The following is a 21,360-nucleotide window of genomic DNA, read 5'->3' as shown; positions in this document are numbered from 1 at the left end:
ATGCCAAGGGCTCAAATGGATCAGATGTGAGGGCTTGCAAAACTAACGTCAAATTCCAAGTCGGAAAACGGTGGATCACCGGAGGTGATAAATTGCCAGCTCCTCTTAAAAAGGCCTTAATCTTGGAATTTTGAGAGAGAGGTTGACGACCTTCGCCAGGTAAGACAGTGGCCAAGGCCGCCACCTGCCGTCGCAGAGTAGAAGGGGCCAAACCTTTGTCCAGACCCGATTGAAGAATCTGTAAAATTTCCGAAATTGTTGGTGAAGTAGGGTCTACAAGCTTGGTAGAACACCATCTGGCAAAGGAGGACCAAGAGGCGTTATAAATTCGAATAGTTGAAGGATGCCTAGCTGCCTGAATCGTTGAAATGATATTCGATGGTATATCATCCTTCTTTAGGATGATGCGTTCAAGTGCCAGATGGTCAACTTTAACAAGTCTGGATCTGGATGTTGAACGATGCCTTGCAGAAGTATCAACTGGTCTTTGGGGATTCGCCAAGGTGGACTCCTCGACAGGCCCTTCAGATCGGCGAACCACGGCCTCCTCGGCCAGTAACGCGCTACCAGCAGAATCTCGGCCTTTTCCAATAGTATCTTTCGGATGAGCCGTGGCAGAATTGGAATTGGAGGAAAGGCATACATTAGGCCTTTCGGCCATGGGCAGCGCAGAGCATCGTGGCCTTCTGCGGCTGGAGACGGGAATCTGGTGAAATATCTTGGAAGCTGGTCATTTCAAGGAGACGCAAAGAGGTCCACAATTGGAGTCCCGAACCTGAGGGTGAGGCTGTGAAACAGGCAGGGATGTAGTTGCCACTCTGAGGGATCCAGGTGTTCCCTGCTGAGGTAATCGGCCTGCAGGTTGCTGGTGCCTGAGATGTGTTCTGCTTTTATAGAAAGAACATTGGCTTCTGCCCAAGCCATCAGTCGTTCCGTCTCCGCCATCAGAACTCTGGAGCGCGTGCCCCCCGTCTGTAGACATGTGCCTTCGTGGTCACATTGTCCGTCAGAATCAGGACGTGTTTGTTGGACACATGAGGCTGGAAGGCTAGAAGAGCAAGTCGAACCGCATGGAGCTCCAAGAAGTTGATACTGTGCCATAGATCGGACGGAGCCCAGGTGCCCTGTGCAATGTGTGAGTCCAGATGGGCCCCCCAACCCCGAAGGCTGGCATCCGTTGTTACGGTGACACGAGGAGGTTCCAGAAAAACAGTCCCGCATTGCAGAGCTGTGGATTCCCACCATAGCAGCGATGTCTTTACTGTGCCCAGAACTGTGACTTTGAGTAAAGAGTCTGCCTGTCCCGTCCTTTGAAATGGCAGGAGGAACCACTGAAGAAGGCAAAAATGACGACAAGCCCACGGCACAATCTGAATGCATGAGATGAATTTTCCCAACAATTGGGAAAGTAGCAGAACAGTCACTTTTGGCTGGAGAATCACTTGTCGAACTAGGTCCCTGATACTCGCTTGACGATCTGGGGATAGGAAGACCATTCCTTGAAGGGAATCTATAACAGATCCCAGATGAAGAATACGAGATGTTGGAATCAACTGGCTCTTTGGAAGGTTCAGAACAAAACCATGGCACCGTAGAGCCTGAAGGACCAGCTGCCTGTTGTTGTCTGCTTGAGGCTCGGATGATGACAGGATCAACACATCGTCCAGATAACAGACCATGCGGATGGAGCGTTCCCGGACAGACGCCGATAGAGCCGCCAGTATTTTCGTGAATGTCCGGGGCGCCGACGAAAGTCCAAACGGCATGGCCCTGTATTGAAAATGGCGTCCTTTGAAGGCAAAATGGAGGTATCGTCTGTGGTCTGGGTGAATTGGTATGTGAAGATACACCTCCTTGATGTCCACAGATTGCATCAGGTCTCCCCGTCGAATGCATGCAAGAATTGTTTGAAGCGAATGCATTTTGAAACGTCGATATAAAATGAAGAGATTCAGGTCCTTCAGGTTTAGAATACCTCTCCAGCCCCCCGAACTTTTGGGAACTAGGAACAAAGTTGAATAGTAGCCGGTCCGAAGTTGGTTGTTGGGAACCGGCTCTATGGCTCTTATTTCTAACAAGTGTTGAATCTCGAGTAGCATAAGTTGACATTTCAGGGGATTCACTGACGATGGACATGGAAGGAAACGATCCGGCAGGGAGGAGAGGAACTCAGTTTGAGGCCATGTGTGACAGTGTGGAGAATCCAGGCATCTGTGGAAGTGGACTCCCACTGATGGTAAAATGCCTGAAGACGGCCCCCCACCGGAACAAGAGGCAGGAAGTCATTTGCCTCGGCGAAAGGCTCTCGACCCGGAACCACGGAAGGGTCTACGGAAGGCGGTCTGGCGTCTTCCTCGGTCACAAAAGGAAGGCCTACCTGCCGAAGAGAAAGATCCCTGATTGTAGGATCGGTTATAATAGGATCCGCCAGAGCTGGAATCGGCCCGAAAGGACTGCCGGCCGTACGGAGAAGCTCTTCGATCCAGTCTCCTAAAAGATGTGGGAAGCACCTTCCTTTTGTCGCGTCCCTCTACAAGGATGGAGTCCAAAGCCGACCCAAAAAGCGAAGAGCCCTTGAAAGGAGCAGTAGTGAGTCTCCACTTGGACTTATTGTCAGCACGCCAATGTCTGAGCCACAATAAGCGGCGAGAAACCACAGATGAAGTGAGGGCCCGTGAAGCGAACTTTGCTGCATCCAAGGAAGCGTCTGCCGCAAATTCAGCAGCAGCCAGCAGTTTGGTGATATCTTGCTGTATTCTGGCCTCCTCAGGGGGCACTCTGTCTCGTAATTGGCGAAGCCATATAAGAGATGCCCTATTAAAAAATGAAGCGGCAGTAGCCGCTCGAATTGCCCATGCAGCCTCTTGATGCGTTTTTCTACATGATAGTTCAGCCCGCTTGTCCTCCATTCGCAGTCCATCCCCGACATCACCAGCCAGAACCGAAGAAGATACGAGACTAGCCACAGGTTCATCAATGGACGGCAACTGCAGCAAGGACTCAAGGTCTGGAGCAGCACAATACATCCGCTTGTCATGGCCTGACGGGCAGCTAAGGATCTGGGACGTTCCCAAGGGCGCTGAATCACCTGAGCAAACAAATCCGGAAAGGGGATAAAATCGTGCTCAGGTTGAGGCATTTTAAACAAGGCATCAGACACAGATGGTTGGTCCTGTGAAGAAGGAGGGTCAATGACTTTGCCCATATTAGTGGCCGCCTTGGCCTTACGGAACAATGAAGAAAAAAGAGCAGGCTTGAAGAGCCCCGGAAATGGAGGCCCGTCAGATAAAGGCTCATCATCCTCAGACATCTCAAAGTCATCAAAAAAATCCTCCTCATAATCAGACCCTTCTAAGCCATGGGCAGCAGACACAGACTTAGAAGTAGAAGGTTGAGGTGCAGATGCAGAGCGCACTGGCCCTGATGAAGCCACAGTTAGAGGCTGCATGGAAGAATGCTGAAACGTGGATTGCAGAAAATTGTTAAATGCTTGAGAAACATAGCTTGAAAATCAAAAACTTGACCAGACACAGGGGTAGTCATCAGTTTAGGTTGAGACGTGGAAGGCCCGGCGACGGGATCTGGAGCCCCAGATGGCAACTGCACCGGGGATGGTTGTAGGACCTGATCACCCTGTGCACAAATCAGTTCGTGGTCATGAGGCACAAGGATAATGTCACCTTGTGGCCAAGCAGGCAAAATAGTCTCAGAAGTATCAGACATAGGAAGGCCAGAGGACTGGGCCAGAGTATCGTCGTTATGTGGAACAGAAGGTTCTCCAGACTGTAAAGTAGCCTGAGCCTTGTTAAACTGTTTTTCAAGAGCATTATGCAACCTGGCAGCTTGCTTGTCTACAACAGCTTCGGCTGGAACAGGCTTTGTAACTGCTTTAACTACACCCCTGGTTTTGGCCTTTCTTTTACCAGCAGGCTTGGGAGAGGGAGCCCTGCGAGGGGAAGTCTCCCTTTCAATATCTGATGACATAGGGGAATCAGCCATAACTCCCAATAAAGGTAGCAAACAGGCTCGTTAATCAATGAGTTCTGTAATTATGCTCAGAAAAAAGATGGCAATTAACTTGAGGTTTACCTTTAATTTCCTCTTTTTTTTTTTTAAATATAAAAATATAAATCAATTAACTCTAATTTTCAAGATCAAAAATCAGTTGATCAATTGTTGGTAGTGATAATGAATTAATTAAATTTGTTCGGTTTTTTTTTAATAAAAATGTAGAAATATATGTATATAAAGATGAATTAATAGAAAAAACTAGAAATAAACACTTCCCTTCTGCCAATGAATCATCAGGTAGTCAGAAGAGCGTCAAGGGAACGGTGGCTGCAAAATCTGTTAGCAGGCCACGCAGCAGTTTATCAGGCAACTGTCTGTGGAGGTCTCAGCAAGATGGCAACCGGAGGAGAACTTCTGGAAAGAAAAGGCAGCTATGCCACACCTCAGAAGGAGAAAGAAACAATAGAGTTAGTCCCCAAGTTATCATAATGCCACAATATAATTGGTGGGAACAAACACCAGTGTCCCACAACCACAAAAATACAAGCAAGAAATAAATAAAGTATAGTCCTTTGAAAAACAAAATGGCGGGAAACACAGCCATTACGACGCCATCCTAAATCAGCAGGGTATGCTACTAGTCAGCAGGGACCCTGCAAACGAACACCCATAGCACTGAAAAAATATTCGTGGAAGGCTGATCCGTTCCCTCACGAATCAGCACGACCACCAACAGCACCCCCAGGGAGTGAAAAGGCACCGCGCCATTTGTTCAAGACATGCTATACCGCCGGCTGTACTCACAGACCATCGGGCCGGCGCTCCGACACTTCCAAAGCGGCAAAACTTGAAATCCAACAGCGGGGCTGCTTTAAAAAGCGCCTCTCAGCTGTTTCTGGCGATCGGACAAGGTGGGCTGGCTCGGCAGTTTAATTTCTGACCGAAACCGCCGCTAGCGCCTCAGGCTGTCAGAATGGGCACAGAAAATGGCGGTTTGGCAATCTATCAGAAGAGCCGAATACCGCTGCTTCTGAGGGCTTCCAGTAATCTCCTCACTAGACTGTAACTAGAACTCAGAAGAAAAACGAAATCCAAATAGAAGCTAAAGCTGAAAAAAATTCTCTGGAGAGAATAAGGCACTCAGGTGTAATCCCTACCACTGAGTGAAAAAGACTGGGGGGTTAACGTCACAAGGGGCGGTACCAAGGCTGCAGAAACTTTGATAGGCACTCAGTACATCCAATCATCAATCAAGCTCCCAGAAGTAGGATTGGCGGCGCATCGAGTCAGGAAAATAATTGGTGAAGTAAGATTATTAGTATTATTAGTACTATCAGTATTACTATTAGTACTATTATTTCTTAGTATCAGCATTCCACTTCTGCAGATTGGATGCCTTTATTCAGGATGGTCTTGTTTTCCAAAGTTTGCTACTTAAATTATCCTTTTGTCTAAATTATATCTGCAAATTTGGATTACACTGCTGAAAAGGAGTACTGTGTACTTGAGTAAAAAGAAAAGAGAATATAATTAAAGTATTTCTATATTTACTGAATTAGAGTGATACTTTATTTATTCTGGGTTTTTTTTAACTTTTTATTATGCAAACCGTCCAGTGTAGGGCATTCTTTAAATCTATGTAATAAAAATAAAATAATTAGAATAAAAATGTGGGCTTTTTCTTGGCTTCTGTTTTGGTGGAATTCTTTTCAATCTGAAGTTCTGCCTCCGGCTCTCTCAGATTCCAGAGACCTGGATTTTCACCAACTCTCCCCTTTTGTTCCTAGCCTTATTTAGTTTAGCTACAAATGGATTCTTATTTTCTTGTCATATTGCTTTTTAAAAATATATTATTTTATACATTTTAAAATTGTTTGAAATGTAGATCCCATTCTAAATTTATTTTTAATTATTTTTGTTAGTTTCTTTGAAGGCTTTTTAACTTTAAAAAAGTGGGAATGGGATAAAATATTTAAAATAAATAAGTGTAAATGCAAAAAAACTTTTAAATCAGAATGTATTGTTTAATAAGCTGACTTTGTATAAACACCGCTTAGGGGGCGGCCAAAAGTCCTACTAAGCAGGTATATACAAAAGTATGAAGGCTATTGCTTAAAAGCATTGTAAGACGCCCTGAGTCTCTGGAGAAGGACGGCATATAAATCAAACTAATAAATAAATAAATAGTTTAAAAAAGCAGGCATCCAAGATAGCTCACAACAAAATGAACTTTGTTTTTAAAAAAGTATTATGAACAATCATTAAAAGCCATATTCCATAAAGTTATAATTCTAACCTCACAATTAATTTTTTCTATCTATTTTGTTGTTCCCTGTATTGAATTGCATGAATATTAATTATTCTTCCAGGAAGGTCATACTCAAGGATGTTACTCCAGGGAACTGTGCCTCTTCTCCCAAGAAAAGTTTGCAAATCTCGTTATGGAAAGAAATTTACTAATCGAATGCTCTGTGCTGGAAACCTTTCTGCTGACAATCGGGTAGACAGCTGTCAAGGGGACAGTGGAGGACCATTGGTGTGTCAAAGACCAAATACACAATGGGTAATTCTAGGAATTACTTCCTGGGGATATGGGTGTGGGCAAAAGGATTCCCCTGGTGTTTATACAAAGGTCAGCAAATTTGTGCCTTGGATCAAGAAAGTGACCAAAATAATATGAGAACCGTCAACCCAAAGATGGATTCATGGTGCTTTATGAAGTGGGACTTAAAATGCAAGGAGCCATAGCTTTAATCTTTAATCTTTAATTATGCCAGTACTGGATAGCTTTTCCAAGTTTAGCCATAAATTCTACGGACAAAAATGCCACAGAAATGACTGTAAACTCTGCTATGATTCCATTTCTGAATATATAATATTGCTGGAAGTAAATTTTCTTAAAATCTGTACAAAGCTTACAAGACAGATTTGTTTTCATATCACCTATGACTGCATTATATTGTTTACTCCTACTTTTCAGTCTAATCTTAGGGCGGGTCCATCCTAAGTTTCTTTCTCTGACTAATAAGCCCCTGAGTGCTCCTGCCTATCTTGTCTGATTGTTTACAGATACAAATTAACAGAGTTGGAAGGGACCTTGCAGGTCATCTAGTCCAACGCCCCATCCAAGCAAACCCTACACCATTTTTGACAGATGGCAGTCCAGACTCTTCTTGAAAGCTTCCAGTGATGAAGCTCCCACAACTTCTGAAGGCAACTTCTGTTCCATGGGTTGATTGCTCTCACTGTCAGAAAATTTCTCCTTATTTCCAGGTTGAATCTTTCCTTGTTCAGTTTCCATCCATTATTCCTTGTCTGGCCTTTGGAAAATAGCTTGACCCTCTCCTCTCTGTGGCAGCCCCTCAAATATCAGAAGACTGCTATCCTGTTTCCCTGGTCCTTCTCTTCACTAGACTAGCCAGGCCCAGTTCCTGCAACCGTTCATCGTATGTTTTAGCCTCCTGTTCCCTAATCATCCTGGTTGCTCTTCTCTGCACTCTTTCTAGAGTCCCAACATCTTTTTTATAGTGTGGTGGCCAAAACTGGATGCAGTACTCTAGGTGTGGTCTTACTAAAGCTTTATAGAGTGGTATTAGTACCTCCCTTGATCTTGATTTTATCCCTGTGTTAATGCAATTTAGGATTGCATTGGATTTTTTGGCTGCTGCCACACACTTTTGGCTCATATTTAATTGGTTGTCCACTAAGACTCCAAGATTCTTCTCAGTTACTGCTATTAAGCCTGGTTTCATCCAATCTATATGTGTACTTTTGGGTTTTTTTCCCTAAGTGTAAGACTTTACTTTTCTCTACGTTGAATTTCATTTTGTTAGATAGGGCCCAGTGTTCAAGTCTGTCAAGATCCATTTGGATATTGAGCCTATCATCTAGGGCAGGTGTCGGCAACCCATGGCTCCGGAGCTGCATGCAGCTCTTTCGTCCCCCTGCTGTGGCTCCCTGTTGGCTGAACCCACCACTGGCTGGCTCCACCCCTCACCCTCCCCTCCCAGTCACTCCTCGCCTGGTCTGAGAAGGTAAGGGTGATGGCGGGCGATGGAGACTTGCTCCATATTCCAGAGCCGGAGCGAAGCGCCCCTCTACTTGTGGGGTCTCGCGAGTGCTTCTTCTAGCCATTGGGGAGATGTGCAACTTGCTCTCCACCCCAAGACACTGGTCTGGCGCAGCTGCGGCCAATGCTTCTGCTGTTGCCACCTCCATAGCCTGCTCACTGCTCTTGCAGAGCCTTGCGCAGCACAGTTAAATTTAATGCGCTTCACAGTTGGGGAGCCCATTACGATGCGGAGCATTGGCCACAGCTAGGCCGGGACAGAGAGCAAATGGCGCCTCCCCCCTAGTGACCTAGGTGCATGCAATATGGAATATGGAGTGAGTCTCAATCCCCGCCGTCGCCCTTTCCTTCTCAGACCAGGTGAGGAGTGACTGGGAGGGGAGGGTGAGGGGTGGGGCCAGCCAGTGGTGGGTTCAGCCGACAGGGAGTTACAACAGGGGGACGAAAGTACTTCATTTATCTGGGAACCTGAAGTGACTTAATTTAAATCATATGGTAAAAAGCACCCAAAGAAGAAGAAGCAACAAAACAACAACAACAACCAAACCCTCGCCTGTTTTTGGAAATGGTTCAAGAGAGAACACACACACACACACACACACACGAGAGAGAGAGAGAGAGAGAGAGACAGACAGACAGAGACAGAGACAGAGACAGAGACAGAGGGAGAAAGAGAGAGATAGAAACAGAGAGAGACAGAGAGAGAGCCACACACAGAGATACCTGTTTTCCATGGAAAACACTGGGAGCCACAAAACCAGGGTAATGGCTGGGGGGGGAGTCATGTGATTGGATGGGAATGAGTGACATTGAACTGGCCATACCCACCCAGGTTTTGTGGCCCCCGGTGTTTTCTTTTCTGTGGGAAACGGGTCCAAATGGCTCCTTGAGTGTTTAAGATTACAGACCCCTGATCTAGGGTGTTGGCTATTCCTGCTAGTTTAGTATCATCTGCAAATCTGGTAAGTTCCCCTTCTCTTTCCTCATCTAAGTCATTTATGAAGATATTGAAGAGTACTGGGCCTAGGACAGAACCTTGTGGTACCCCACTGCTTACTTCCCTTCATGTAGATGTAGTACCATTAAGGACTTTTCATTGATATAGTTTGTCAGCCAGTTACAAATCCATCTGGTGGTGATGCTATCTATCCCACTTTTTTCTAGTTTACCAAGAAGTAGATTGTGGTCTACTTTGTCGAATGTCTGGCTGAAGTCTAAGTATATTATGTCCATGGTATTTCGCTGGTTTACTAATTTAGTCATTATGTTGAAGAATGAAATAAGATTAGTTTGGTATTATCTGTTTTTAACAAACCCGTGCTGACTTCTAGTTTACTCATTTCTAGATGTTGGCAGATCTGTTTTTTATTATCTTTTCTAGTATCTTCCTGGGTATTGATGTTAGGCTGATTGGTCTGTAGCTTCCTGGGTCTGATTGTTTTCCTTTTTTTGAAGATGGGAACCACATCAGCTCTTTTCCAGTCCTCTGGTAGTTCCACAGTGCTCCGGGATTTTTGGAAGATGTGGTTCAGTGGTTCTGAGATGACATCTGCAGCTCCTTTAGAACTCTGGGATGTAATCTATCAGGTCCTGGTGATCTGTATTCATCAAGATCAGACAGATGTTCTCTTACCATTTTTTTCTATGCAGCCTTCATTCCCCAACGCCATTCAGGCATTCCATTACAGGCTGTGAAAGCACCAGGCCTCTATTTCAGTTCCAGCACAGCCCCCTTCAAGGAGTGCTGCGGTGCAGGGCAGCTAAAAGAGGGAGATAGGTGGGCAGGGAGTTGAAGCACCACTGTGGTCATAAGTGCCAACAGGCTGCCAAGCACCCAGATTTTGATTATGTAACTGCAGGGTTGTTGCAACAGTCATAACTTCAGGGACTGGGCTAAGGGACTATTCATTCAGTAACTTAAAATAGACAATGAATGAATGATAATTAAGCAAGGACTACCTGCACCCGTTTCTCTCACAATTTCTTCCTTGATTTATTTCTCTTGAATTGTTCCTCAAATCTGGACATTCCTGAGGTATTTCTGACATCTCTATCCTAAACATTTTGTTCTGTTTTTGCTAAAATACCATTTTCTTGAACTCAGCTCCCAAATAGATATTTTGATAACACTTGCATTCTTCATGGGCTTGGAAAACAGTTCATTGCAGGGTACTGGAATAATAGAAATGGCATTTCCCATTCCTATTTACTTAATGATTTTATGTGGCCACCCGTCTCATATATAGGACACCGGGTGACTAATAATGGAAACAGAACCAAAATTGTAAATGACTAAATAGCATATCAGCCAATCACAACATCCCATGCTCAATATAGTAAAGAAATGGGCTCACTCATACTATCAGGGTCCCAGCAGGCACAGGGCAAGTCTGATCTTTGGAGCGACGATATTCCCAGGTACCATGGCAGAAAAGGCTTTCCTCCTAGACCCCAACAGATGGTCCTCTCTTGCAGATGGGATCCAGAGCATGCCATTCCTGCCCGATTTAACAGAATGGGTAGACACCACCCAAGGGAGACTGTCCTATAGTATGCCATCTATTGTTGTCTGTGCTGGATGTCATGTTTGTAGGTAGAAGAGAGCATAAAGCCTGCTCCCTTTCTAAGGAGATGTCCATGCAACCCTATTAGCTTTACCTGGAGGTGAAGGCGTTTCTCCTAAGAAACAGATGTGGGCTAATAGATCTGCAGAGTGCCTTTTGACCCCCATTGTGAAACACTTGTACATTTGTAAATAAAACTAATATACCAAACCGTAGGTTTTCATGTCTTTCTCATTCATAGAAAATCTGGGCTTTTTTCTTGGAGTATAGCCACATTTATCATTATACCAATTCTGAGGAATTAATAATATATACTCTCAGCTAAATTGGACACTATGTTGGGGTTTCGGTTTATGATTTATTCCTATTAACTTGGAAACAACTCTCATTAAATATTGAAATATTTATATCTCAGCAAGCATGTGTAAGATTGCACTATTAATTATTTCAGAGCTTTCCAGAATAAAGAATGTGTCCTCCTTATTCCCTGAAGGCTCTGGAAAATATATTTGGAAATTGCTGAAAGCTACACTTGTACATTTCAGTTTCAAAGTAAAAATGTAATAAGAAATTTTATTTAGCAACTGCCAGTTGATCAAACCAATTTAGGTTGGGATTTACAAGTAATAAATTACTACTTATTTAAGTAATTTAAGCATTAATCCAGAGAATTATACAAATTTTTGTATTCTGAATACATTTTTGCTAATACAGAGTTTGATTCTAAATGGCTAATACAGGCCATTTGATTCAGCAAAAGGTATGCAGAAAGAAATACTAAATTTATGAGATAATTTTTCAAAGAAAGTATTCCTGAGGTTGATGCTTGTGTGAAAGAAAAGTAAATAAGTTTCATTTAGGAAATAACATTGTGAAAGGGAAGCCTGAGTTACTTAAGTCTCTTGACAGCTAAGTACCAGTAGTATGCTCTACTCTAGTATCTGAACTTGTAGATTTATTTATTTATTATTTATTTATTTATTATATTTCTATACCGCCTTTCTCCCGTAGGACTCAAGGCGGTGTACAGTCAAGAAAAATATAGACACACAAACATCATAAAATTGCTAATTAAAATTATTACTTAGTTTGGTCAATTAAATAAAACCCAGAATTAGATAACATTTTAAAAAAAAATCATTCACATGTTTGTATGTTTAGCCCTGCCTGTTGGAACATCAGGGTCTTGAGGGCACGGCGGAAAGCACGGAGATCAGGGATATTCCGTATCTCCGGGGGCAGTTCATTCCAAAGGGTTGGAGCCCCCACAAAGAAGGCCCTCCCCCTGGGAGTCGCCAGTCGACATAATTTGACTGACGGTACCCTGAGTAGTCCCTCCCTGTGAGAACGAACTGGTCGGTGGGAGGCTATTGGTGGCAAAAGACGGTCTCGTAGGTAGATGAGAGTTAAGAGAAAGGTAATCAAGGAAGAGAGATACAAGTGAAGAATTGTCTGCTAATTATCTCTATAACTATCATCCCTATTATTGAGTCTGTCATCTGCACCTCTGTAACTGTCTGGTTTGGTTCTGTAACCCAACAAGTTAGGCACAGACTTCAGAGGATAATTAGAACTGCAGAAAAAACTATTACTACCAACTTGCCTTCCATTGAGGACTTGTATACTGCACAAGTCAAAAAGAGGTCTGTGAAAATATCTACAGACCCCTCACATACTGGACATAAATTGTTTCAACTCCTACCCTCAAAACGACGCTATAGAGCACTACACACCAGAACAACTAGACACAAGAACAGTTTTTTCCCAAACGCCATCACTCTGCTAAACAAATAATTCCCTCAACACTGTCAAACAATAGTCTCCAGTACTATTAATCTTCTCATTGTTCCTATCACCCATCTCCTCCCACTTATGACTGTATGATTGTAACTTTGTTGCTTGTATCCTTATGATTTATATTGTTTCCCAGTATGATTTGATTGCTTATTTGTACCCTATGACTATCATTAAGTGTTGTACCTTATGATTCTTGACGAATGTATCTTTTCTTTTTATGTACACTGAGAGCATATGCACCAAAGGCAAATTCCTTGTGTGTCCAATCACACTTGGCCAATAAAGAATTCTATTCTAGAGATTGATAGCGTGGGAAATGGTGTGCACGGTTTGAAAATCTGACATAGCAATCATTCCTCTGCCCAGGCTCAGTAATCACTTTAAAATTAATAGGTTTTGCTAGTTCCAAATTTATCTCTAAAGCACTACATGCTGTTCTTCAGTTGTCTTCTTCATCTCCTCTGCCCACCTAAAATACCCAAAGTGGCATTTGAGTTCTTGTTCACAGGGAAATTAAAGTACTGTCCAGTGATTTCTAAGTCAGCAGAAAAGCATCATGTTGATATTTTTTATGTGTCAATATTAGCCTTGATTCTTAGTGGAGTCCTAATTTCAGATGCCTAATTCAACCTTCTGGCCTTGCTAGCCTTCCCAATAGCATGGCAAAGCTAAAACAAGCAAACAAACCACAACCCCCCCCCACCCTCCTGAGAAAATGCATTTCCTCAGCAGCTGGGTAACAAAGCAGATGGAGTATGTAGAATTTTCCAGATGGTCTCCAGATAGCAGCAAATTACAGTCCAGAACAGAAGAGCATGAGAGATGGTCTTCAATGCATCCTTGTCCAAGTAACGCCACAATTAACCCAATAGCCTAAGATGGGTATTGGCCCGCTTGGAAATGATCTTTAACTCTCCCATAGCAGGAACTGAGTCCAGGTGGACTTTCTGGTTCAAGCCTGTTCTCTTTGCAAACACAGCACCTCAAAAATCAAGCATGGGTTATGTTATGTCCTTATAAGGACACCCGTCCGGATTGGCTGCCAGCCTCGGGCGGGAAGTTTCAATAGCTGTCTTAGGGGCGGTGCGTCTGCCGGAGTGAATATAAGGAGAGCTCCGGCAGCGCAGCGCCAGTTTTGTTACTGTTGCAATAAAGTGACTAAATGTATCGAGCTGGTCACGTCTTTTTTCCCTGTGCCTGATCCAACACTGGCGACGAAGGACTAGAGAAGAGAACCTGAGCAAGACGTGTGGCACGATCGCCTTAACCGAGCTGAAGTCACCCAACCGCGGCACCCTACAGAATGGCAACCCCGCAAGCACCGATCGCTTCGCTGAGCCCATTCAACCCGGCAAGAGAGAAATGGAGGTCGTATATGGTCAGATTCCGGCAATTCCTCCGAGGAAACGGCTACCAAAACCTCGACGATGAGCGCAAGAGAGCCCTGTTCCTGGCCCACTGCGGTTCTGATGTTCTAGAGATGGCCATCGACCTCGTGGCGCCCAGAGATATTAAGAAGATGTCCTGGAGTGACCTGCAGGAAGTCCTGCAGGAACACTATGCACCCACAGGCACCCCGATTGCAAACAGATTCACCTTCCAGCAGAGAAATCAACGGGAAGGCGAATCCATCAAGGAGTTCGTGGCCACACTTCGTCAAATCGCTGCCAACTGCGAATTTGACAACGTTGAAAACGCCATCCGAGACCGCATCATCTTCGGGATGCGGGATGTGGGTCTCCAGAAGTAGTTCCTGAGCCGCAAGAAGATTCCACTCAAGGAAGTCCTTGAAGAAGCCACAGCTGCTGAGACTTTCAAGAAAGCGGCTGCTGCAATGGTGAAGGCGAGGGGGATCCACAAGATCCACAAGTCGGGCCCAAACTCCTCAGATGACTCCGCCACGCCATCCGAATCTGATGAGGAAATGGCCGTACACAAGGTTTCCTGCCCCCCCAGGCAGGAAATCCCCAACATGGCGATCGGGGGGAACGCTGCGGCAGCTGCAAAGGTGACCACCCCAGGGCAAACTGCAGATGGAGGGACGCAACCTGCTGTTGCTGCTTGAAGAGGAGACACATAGCCGAGGCCTGCAGAGCAGCAGATCCAGCTCCCAAACCACCCAGGCCAAGATTCCTCAAAAATCAAAAAGATACCCAGAGGACATCCAAACAATCCTCATACTAGTCCAGGCGCAGAGACGAGGAATACCATCGCAGCGGAGCGGTGCACCAAACCACAATCGCTCACACAAGCAACGACGGTGCCACTAAATTCAATGTGACACTACTGGCAGAGGGGTCACCGTGCACAATGGAAGTAGATTCAGGCTCCATCTATTCCATTATGGACTGGCAGCAACTGACTGGCAGCCTGAAGCCAGCCTGTGAGAAGAACCAGTTGAAGCCCTTGCGGTCGAGGCTAGTGGACTTCAGCGGGAATCCCATCGGTGTCCTGGGCAGAACCACGCTCCGCATCGAGTTCAAGCAATTCCAAGGCAACCTTCCCATCACAGTCGTCGAACATAGCCGCCCGAACCTGCTGGGAGTGGAGTGGTTCAAACCACTAGGGCTATCAATTGGAGGCATCCACCAGATTCAGGACGACGAACTCGACAACCTCATTGAAGAGTTCCAGGAAGTCTTCGATGGTAAGCTTGGTAGATTTGTGGGAAAGCCAATCTCCTTTAATCTGGACAAGGGAATCACCCCAATTAGGCTGAAGCCCCCCCGGGTTCCATTTGCCTTGCGGCCAAAAGTAGACGCTCAGCTAGATAAGCTGATCGCCCAAGGCGTTCTGGAACCTATTGATCATGCTTCATGGGAAACCCCCATTGTGACCCCAATGAAGCATGATGGATCTGTGCGCATCTGCGCTGACTATAAGTGTACAATCAATAAGGCGTTGCCGCAGAGCGCATACCCAGTCCCAGTGGTGCAGCATCTGCTGCAATCCCTAGGAATGCTCAATTTTTGCCAAACTGGACCTGGCCCAGGCTTACCAGCAGCTGCCAGTGAACAAAAAAATGGCGGAGGCCCAAACGATCATTACTCACAGGGGGGCATTCAAATGTAACCGTCTCCAATTTGGAGTCAGAGCTGCCCCAGGAATTTTTCAATCAATGATGGAACGCCTTCTTCAAGGCATTCCAGGGGTGGTGCCGTACTTCGACGATGTACTAATCTCCAGAGATTCCAAAGCCCAACTCCTTGAAAGACTCAGGCTTGTCCTGCAGCGCTTCAAGGCCAAGGGTTTGAGAGTCAGGAGAGATAAATGTATCTTAGGGGTCCAGGAGGTCGAGTTCCTGGGCTATCTCATAGATGGCACAGGCATCCACCCCACCAAATCAAAAGTTAAAGCTATCCATGAAGCTCCCAGCCCAAAAAACAAAACGGAGCTTCAGGCATTCCTTGGATTGCTTAACTTCTATGCCATATTCCTCAAACAGAAAGCTACGATTTCTGAGCCACTCCACTGCCTACTGGGGAAAGCAGCTTCCTGGAAGTGGGACCAAGAGGAGGAAGCAGCATTCCGGGCCATCAAAGGACTTTTAACATCCAAAAGCGTCCTCATACAATACAATGAGACGCTCCCAATCAAGCTCACCTGCGACACATCACCATACAGGGTGGGAGCAGTACTCAGCCATGAACTACCGAATGGCTCAGAAGCCCCTATAGCATACTTCTCCAAGACGATGTCCAGCGCGGAACGCAATTACAGCCAGCTGGACAAAGAAGCTCTGGCTATCGTCGCAGGAGTCAGACGATTCCACGAGTACGCCTATGGGAGGAGCTTCACCATAGTGACCGACCACAAGCCGCTGCTGGGGCTCCTCGCAGGCGACCAACCAACCCCGACCTTCATGTCCCCATAGATGACAAGATGGGCCATCTTCCTAGCCGGCTACTCATACAGGCTTGTGCACCAGCCAGGCACGTCCATTGGGAACGCCGACGCGCTGAGCAGATGCCCATCAAAAGACCCAGTGCAAGACCCAGCTCCCACGCTCGACCTCTTCCACATCAACAACGACAACAGCTGCCCAGTCACATCTGCAGATGTGGCCGTCCACACACAAAAGGACCCCACACTCCACCAAGTCAAGTCCTGGATCCTCAGAGGGTGGCCGACGGAGAAGGCAGAGGAGAAATTCAGCCCCTTCGTCAGAAAGCAAAAGGAGCTGTCCACCATGGGAGGCTGTTTACTATGGGGAGACAGAGTGCTGATTCCCAGCACTCTGCAACGAAGAACGCTAGAAACGTTGCACAACGGGCACCCCGGCATCGTCCGCATGAAAGCCCTGGCACGGAGTTACGTCTGGTGGCCATCACTGGACAGAGACATCGAGGAATGGGACTCCAGATGTGACCCGTGCCAAGAAGTACGTTCAGCGCCACCCCAAGCTGAACCGATGAAGTGGGAGACCCCCAGCAGCCCCTGGTCGAGGATCCACATCGACTTTGCGGGTCCGATGCAGGGGCACCACCTACTCATCGTCGTTGATGCCTTCTCCAAGTGGCTCGAGGTGGTACCCATGGCATCTACCACAGCAGAAGTGACGATCCGGACTCTACACCGACTCTTTGCCACCCATGGACTGCCGGACGTGTTGGTTTCTGATAATAGGCCCTAACTCACGTCCTTGGCCATGGAGGCATTCCTGGCCAGACTGGACATATGCCATGCCCTCAGCACCGTACAGGCCGGAGGGAAATGGGCAGGCGGAACGGATGGTGAGGCTCACCAAGGAAGCGCTCACCAAAATGGGCACGGGTGATTGGCAGGAGCGGATTGATAACTTCCTCCTCACCCAACACATCACCCCGCATGCCACCACAAGAAAATGCCCGGCAGAGCTGTTGATGGGCAGAAGACTCCGGTCACCACTGGACAGACTGCACCCTCAATACGACTCAGAGGTACCCGCAACCGCCAGCCGCCAACTTCGCACCTTCGCCATAGGAGACCCAGTTTTTGCTTTGAATTTTCACGGCTCTCCGAAATGGCTGAAGGGGAAGATCGACAGCACAACCGTCCCGAAGTCCTATCGGGTAGAGCTGGAAGATGGACAGGTCTGTAGACGTCACATCGACCAGCTCCGGAAAAGGTGGAAGGGAGTGGAAGAAAACCAACCCGACGAGGTAGGCCTGCAACACCCCGAAGAGGTAGGCCTGCCTCAGCCAGACAGGGTAGGCCGGAAACACCCCGACGAGGTAGGCCTGCCACACCCCGTCGAGGAAGGATCACCACACCCCGCCGAGGTAGGACCGCCACCCAGAGTGAGCACTGATCGAGATGCGGCACGAGTAGACCAGGGACCATCCACGGGGGGCACCCCGCAACACCCCGGTGCGGGCAGCCGTCGACACCCCGGGCCCAGAGACCAACCGATCTGCAACCGGGGGACAGTAGACCGGAACCCAGAGGTCAGCCGCACCCCACAACGCCCCGGGGAGGTCGGCCAACAACACCCCGAGAAGGGAGACCCCCACCGAAAGGAGCCAGTAGACCGGTACCTGACCACAGAGGGAGTTCCACATCGCCCCAGCAAGGTCGGCACCCAACCCACCGGGAAGGGAGACCTACAGCGACCCAACCAAGCAGACCAACCACACCCCAAACAAGACGCAAACCAACCCTGCGAGGAAGGCCTACACCACCCCCGTGAGGGTGGCCTGCACCAACCCGACAGGGACGGCCAACTCCAGCAAAACGGCAGCAGATATCATCGACCACCCGGGGAATGCCGCCCCAGCAGAGAGGGCCTACACCACCCCTGCGGAAGAGGCCAGCACCACCCTGGCGAGGTCGGACAAGAGCCACCACGTCCCGGCAGTCACCAAGGGAGGGCACCGGCCTCAACCGAGGGACACCCGGAGCAGAACCAGAGGGAGCCGCGAGACCCGAACCCCCGACCGGAACCAGCCACCACCGAACCGGTAAAAGACAAATGGGACATTAGAGACTTACCGGGGTTCAGTAGTTCCGTACCGGGCGGCGACAACAGCCAGCGGCAAGTAATCCACAACCCAGGCGGAGAAGAAGACCAGCATCGCCAGCGGGCGGAGCTCTGAGACCTGGCCGGAGGCGCGGGAACCCAGCCCATGCCCTCGACGGCCGGATCCTGCCCGGTTCCCGAGAGGGGACCGGGAGACGCAGGAGCTCCCTCCGTCCACAAAGACAGCCAAACCAGAATGGGACTGCGCAGGTCATCTAGGACTTCGCGACGCCCCGCATACCTGCGCGATTACGTGATTGATGGACAGACTAAGAACTAGGGGGGAGGAGTGTTATGTCCTTATAAGGACACCCGTCCGGATTGGTTGCCAGCCTCGGACGAGAAGTTTGAATAGCTGTCTTAGGGGCGGTGCGTCTGCCGGAGTGAATATAAGGAGAGCTCCGGCAGAGCAGCACCAGTCTTGTTACTGTTGCAATAAAGTTACTAAGTGTATCGAGCTGGTCACGTCTTTTTTCCCTGCGCCTGATCCAACAGGTTAGGCCTGAAATCACTAGGGTTCTGACATGATAGCTATGTTTTGCTTTAGCTGAGCCTGTTCCTCCCCATTTTCCCCATGTTTTTATTGCATATTTTAGTTAAGCCCAAGGGGGAGATCTATTTGCATATTAGGAAGAATTTCCTAATGGTATAAATTATTCAGCAGGAAACAACTGCCCACAGAGATGGACTCCCTTTCACAGCAATTGTTTGTATACATGTGTCAAGGAGGGTGTTCCAGTGGATTCCTGCACTGGGCACTGGACTAGGTGATTTCCAATCAATCTATACGTGAGAAGGTTCCCTCAGGCTGTGGTACAAAGACCAAGGGGCTAAATGTTTTCCTTGATGTTTACACAACATTGGCTTATTACAAAACATCTATTTCTATGCTAAGTACATAATTAATTTACCTATCTGTGCCCAATTATACATTTGATATTTTGTAAGCTAAAGTACCAAAAGCCACCTAGAGATCAAGGAGCAGAAGGATATAGGCACTACCTCCATCCTGGCTCTGCCACAATCCATCTACAAGCATGAGTAAAGCTGTTTGAGTATTACAGTAAATCTCAGCCTGAAACTTGATTGAAATGGATCTATATTACTCATTTCCCCCCAGGGTTCTCATCAGTTGCAGACCAACTCCTTCTCAGCAATCTTCCCCCAAAAGGGAAGTCTGGAGATTGATCAGTAATTATTGAAAACCACTGAGTCCAACTTTTGAAGAGGGGGTGCATTTCTGCCTTTTTCAAGAGAAGAGGTACCGTCCCCTCTATCAAACAGGCTGGCACAATAGCTTGAACCTAACTCTGTGTCACCTCCTTGGCCATTTTCATGACCCAGTAGGACCTGGATCCAATACACAGGTGGCCAAGCTCTTTGTACATAGAGCTCTGTCTGTTTCCTCAGGAGTGACCTGTTCAAACTTACGCCAGATCACATTACTACATCATGTACCAGATACCTGCTCTGCTCAGTCAGAGGCCAAGCACATCTGAGCAACATTGTTTGCTAATTAGCCTGAATAATTCTCACAGCAGCCCAACAAATGTTTCAAGGGGCCCTCCCTACCCAATGGGAACGGAGACCACATATGGTAAACAGGGCTACTGGATGGCTATCATTGGATAAAAAGAGTGGAGAAATATTGGCATTCCACTGCCTTTATAGCTAGAAAGTAATCCCTAATAAATGCTCTTATCCATGAACAGACTTGCCGTATGTCTTCCTCCATTGGTGCTTCATCTCCTTGAGCTTCTTGGTAAATCAAGGTGCTGCATCCCAATGTTCCTTTTTCCTTAGCCCCTCTTTTTTCCCCTCTGAGTGTGTGCTTTTTCACCCTTCCTTTCCTTTCCCTTAAAATACTTAATTAAAAAGGGGGAAGGATTATGAAATACAAATAAAATAAATAAGAAAATAGTTCAGATTTACACTGGGCAAACAGCCAAAATCTGTTACACAACATAAAAAGCATAATTCAAAAGCTGGGTTACAAGCTCACCACCTGAAAAAGCTCAGGTCTTCATAGTTTTCCAGAGACATGATAGCTCTGGAGCTGGGTTGACTTGGGGCAAGGCTGCTCCAGAGAGCCAGGGAGAGACAGAAAAGGACCTCTCTGTGGGTCCCTCTAGAATGTACTGTTTGGCTGACTCTGTGGGTTTTTTCTGGACAGACTTGCCCTGCCACCTCCTTTATTCTACCATTATTCTGTCCTCCAGCTCCTCCTTTCAGAACTTACCTAAGTCAAAGCAAGAAAGCAGGGAAGCATTAACACTAAATTACAAAAGCTGTGTGTTTGTGTGTGTGCATGAGTGTGTCCTAAGTACCATGGAGGAAATTAAAAAGCAGTTCGATTCCCATATTTCTGATAGGTGTCTTTTTCAATAGTACTGTGAGAGCAAACACAACCATGAAAGCCAAACAAATACTGCCACTATTAAAAAACACTAATGTGTTATTTGGCTACAGTAAATTAAAAATTGTGTATTATATATAATAGATACCAAAAGCATTGGTTTTAGAATATGTTTAGTATTTTGTTAAACACTTGTAGTCTCAAGGAAGCACTAAAACTTACTAATGCTGTTGTCAGCAACCTGAATCCACTGCAAGATGAAGGACTCTTCATTGAAGATTATGGACCATAATCCACCATATGGATCCAGTGCAGTGGGAAGATAACAATCACAGAGATAAATAATTGGAGGAGGGCTTTGATAGCAATAGCACTTCGATTTATATATCACTTCATAGTGCTTTGGCAGCCCTCTCTAAGCAATTTATAGAGTCGGCATATTGCTCCCAACAATCTGGGTCCTCATTTTATTGACCTTGGAAGGAAGGCTGAATCAACCTTGAGCCGGTCAGGATCAAACTGCTGGCAGTTGACAGAGTTAGCCTGCAATACTGCATTCTAATCA

The 21,360-nt window shown here is 46.6% G+C and overlaps 1 protein-coding gene across 1 annotated transcript in view; it reads left to right on the top strand.

The window, feature by feature from the left end:
* Window positions 1–10,854, top strand: part of LOC117676099 (neurotrypsin-like) — a 54,218-nt gene extending 43,364 nt beyond the window's left edge. Inside the window, exon 16 of the mRNA XM_034435287.3 lies at window positions 6,381–10,854. Within this exon, the coding sequence (XP_034291178.2) occupies window positions 6,381–6,691 (311 nt within the window). The 3' untranslated portion in view covers window positions 6,692–10,854. The remainder of the gene's footprint in view (window positions 1–6,380) is intronic.
* The last annotated feature ends 10,506 nt before the right edge of the window (window positions 10,855–21,360 follow it).

This window comes from Pantherophis guttatus, chromosome 6 (assembly GCF_059756535.1).
Source record: "Pantherophis guttatus breed Tessera chromosome 6, ASM5975653v1, whole genome shotgun sequence".
In the NCBI taxonomy this organism is placed as follows: Eukaryota; Metazoa; Chordata; class Lepidosauria; order Squamata; family Colubridae; genus Pantherophis; species Pantherophis guttatus.
Note: the sequence above shows the minus strand (reverse complement) of the source record. Positions and strands in the feature narration are given on the sequence as shown.